The sequence below is a fragment of the Chiloscyllium plagiosum genome, chromosome 24, assembly GCF_004010195.1.
Source record: "Chiloscyllium plagiosum isolate BGI_BamShark_2017 chromosome 24, ASM401019v2, whole genome shotgun sequence".
Classification (NCBI taxonomy): Eukaryota; Metazoa; Chordata; class Chondrichthyes; order Orectolobiformes; family Hemiscylliidae; genus Chiloscyllium; species Chiloscyllium plagiosum.
In genome coordinates, this window is record NC_057733.1 from 1,852,207 (window position 1) to 1,855,719 (window position 3,513).

The 3,513-nt window shown below is 44.3% G+C and overlaps 1 protein-coding gene across 1 annotated transcript in view; it reads left to right on the forward strand.

Moving 5' to 3' along the window:
- Positions 1-3,513, forward strand: part of LOC122562332 (unconventional myosin-XV-like) — a 447,653-nt gene that overhangs the window by 244,682 nt on the left and 199,458 nt on the right. The window contains exon 25 of the mRNA XM_043715207.1: positions 2,275-2,405. Coding sequence (XP_043571142.1) covers positions 2,275-2,405 — 131 coding nt within the window. The remainder of the gene's footprint in view (positions 1-2,274; positions 2,406-3,513) is intronic.

Below are 3,513 nucleotides of genomic sequence, written 5' to 3' on the forward strand. Positions count from 1 at the left end.
CCTCTTTCCACCTATCTCATTTCCAACGCCCCTCCCCCAAGTCCCTCCTCCCTACCTTTTATCTTAGCCTGCTGGACACACTTTCCTCATTCCTGAAGAAGGGCTTATGCCCGAAACGTCGATTCTCCTGTTCCTTGGATGCTGCCTGACCTGCTGCGCTTTTCCAGCAACACATTTTCAGCTCTGATCTGCAGCATCTGCAGTCCTCACTTTCTCCTCCTATATATATTAGCCCATGTAACATATACCATGAATAGTAGAGTTCTGTTGAGTAAGATATCTTGGAGGTTAATTTGTATCCAGCAACACATTTTCAGCTCTGATCTGCAGCATCTGCAGTCCTCACTTTCTCCTCCTATATATATTAGCCCATGTAACATATACCATGAATAGTAGAGTTCTGTTGAGTAAGATATCTTGGAGGTTAATTTGTAAAACTAAATTTGCACAGCTTTAGTATAGAAAATGTTTTTACAGTGGTTTGAAGCTGTATTTTCTAGCAGTGCTTTGGAACTTTCAGAACCACTTAAACAGCCTCTCATGTTTTCTTTCCTTAGAAAGCAAGGTAGGTAGAGTACCCCACTGTGCTTCAGTACAAAGTTGGAGCCTTTTGTTTTCATTACAGTTGTAAGGTGAGCTCTGAATTTTAACAAACTGATGGCTGACTGTTAGGGAAAAACACTTTCATAACTTGGATGATGCTTCATCTTTTCAACCTTTAGCAACTATGTACTGCCACTAACTGGCTGTGACAACTAGTTTTTCATGTTCAATGTGCTGTCATCAAAATGTTGGTTGTGGTTTATATGTTAGATATGTGAACCTACTTGACGCATAGCATATCATAGAAACTGAGGGCACAGCACACTGATGGAAGGTCAGTACTGAGGGATTGCTGCACAGGCAGAGGGTCATTCCTGAGGGAGTGCTACACTATCAGAGGGTCAATACTGAGGGAGTGTTGCATTGTCAGAGGGTCAATACTGCGGGATCACTGCACGTCAGCCGAATAGTACAGAGGGATTGCTGTCCTGTCAGATGGTCAGTACTGAAGGAGTGCTGCACTGCTAGTTTCATTAAAGAACTGGGCAGTTTTCCTCGGTGTCTTGTCTAATATCCACCCCTCAATTAACAGTTCTGCTTGTGATGTGCTTGCTGTAAGCAAATTGGTTGGGTTGTGGAAAATCACCCAATACTCTGTAAAGAATTATCAGGACTTGCAGAAAATCCGTCACGAAATTAAACTTTAATTTGCAAAATAAAGCTGTGGCAATCAGAAGGTATCTTTCCTGTTTGCCCACTAGTCCTTTGTCTTTCTGCAGTTTTATACAGTCTTAGTTCCCCCGCTTATCTAATAGCATTATGGGTGACATGGTGGCTCAGTGGTTAGCACTGCTGCCTCACGATCCCAGGTTCAATTCCAGCCTCAGGGTGACTGTGTGGAGTTTGCACATTCTCCCGTGTCTGCGTGGGTTTCTTTCCACAGTCCAAAGATGTGCAGGCCAGGTGAATTGGCCATGCTAAATTGCCCATAGTGTTAGTTGCATTAGTCAGAGGGAAATGGGTCTGGGTGGGTTACTCTTTGGAGGGTCGGTGTGGACTGGTTGGGCCGAAGGGCCTGTTTCCACACTGTAGGGAATCTATTCTAAAAAAGTTAGCAGAACCAATTATACTGGCTTGCTTTATGTTTCTAATCATCTTCTGCCACACTGGTTCACCGCATTTCACTTAACATATCATATTAAACCACCATCGTCTTCAGTGTTAGTTCATTTATCAGTGATTTAACTAGCCTATCACATTGCACTACCATTATTTGTTACTGGAGCTCTACAATATGATCCTGTACATATATTACAACACCATGTTAACTCCATAACTGTCAAATTAACTTCCATAGTTGTTATGTTTCCTACTTTACAACTGGGTCAGAATGTAATTGCTGTCTTTCAACTAGAAGGTGCTTTGGAGTGTTCACAGGTTATGATAGGCTCCTCCCACCACACATTCTTTCGAGTTGCCTGTGAGAGATAATGTGTATATTAGCAGGACAATGAGAACACACCCCCACCAGGAACAAAGACAATTCACACAACAAACTTCTTGAATACCACACAATGATAAGCACATAACTCAAAGAACAATATGTGGTGGGCTTAAGCCTACCACAACTGTAACAGTTGACAACACGCTATGTGTTCAAGTTGATATTAGCTGATTTCACTGTGGTACTTTGATCATTAATACTCATTAACTTTTCACATTGCTTTTCAGGACATTCACCTGCCTTTGAGAATCAAGTTGCCGAGGTGTCTCCACCACAGGTTAAGGCCATCATCAACAACTCTCTTCCTGCAGATGTCAACAACTACCCCTTCAGTAAATTCATAAATCAGCACTTTAAGGTACTGTAAGAAGATATAGAGAGGAAGCAGGAGAAATATGACCCATATCATGTGCGGTCACATTCAGCTGGGCATTCCACCTCAACTACTCTGGTTTAGTGATATTCAGAGGATGTCTTTGACCTCAATGTCCCTGACATCACCCACTGCCTGTGAAGTACCAACCTCGTCTAATGGTGGTGCTCGGCTTCAGAACTGCCAGCCTTCTGACTGGATCACCAGCATCAGAAACTAGCCCAAGGAAGCCAAGTTCGAGTAAAATCATCCACTGGCTCAGGGTGCCCAGTTGGCCCTGATGTTGGACTTCTGATGTCTGAATTGCAAGGCAGGCTTGAGGGGCTGAATGCCTACTCATGCTCCTATTTCTTTTTTTTCTTACATTCTTCAGGAGATTCTGCAGTAGAAGACAGCAATCAAAGCAGGATGCATGAAGATAGATAATGTGCAGGATAGAATATTTTGAGTTTAACAGAGATGAAAGAAACATTTAACATATCACTGACTATAATGTTAATAGCTGAAAATGTGTTGCTGGAAAAGCGCAGCAGGTCAGGCAGCATCCAGGGAACAGGAGAATCGATGTTTCGGGCATAAGCCCTTCTTCAGGAATGAGGAAAGTTTGTCCAGCAGGCTAAGTTTGTGGGCGGCACGGTGGCCCAGTGGTTAGCACTGCTGCCTCACAGCGCCAGAATCTGGTTCAATTCCCGCCTCAGGCGATTGACTGTGTGGAGTTTGCACGTTCTCCCCGTGTCTGCATGGGTTTCCTCCGGGTGCTCCGGTTTCCTCCCACAGTCCAAAGATGTGCAGGTCAGGTGATTTGGCCATACTAAATTGCCCATAGTGTTAGGTTAGGGGTATGGGTGGGTAGTGCTTCGGCGGGTCGGTGTTGACTTGTTGGGCCGAAGGGCCTGTTTCCACACTGTAATGTAATCTAATCTAAGATAAAAGGTAGGGAGGAGGGACTAGGGGGAGGGGTGTCGGAAATGTGATAGGTGGAAAGAGGTCAAGGTGAGGGTGATAGGTCAGACTGGGGTGGGGGCGGAGAGGTCAGGAAGAAGATTGCAGGTTAGGAAGGCGGTGCTGAATTCGATGGATTTGACTGAGACAA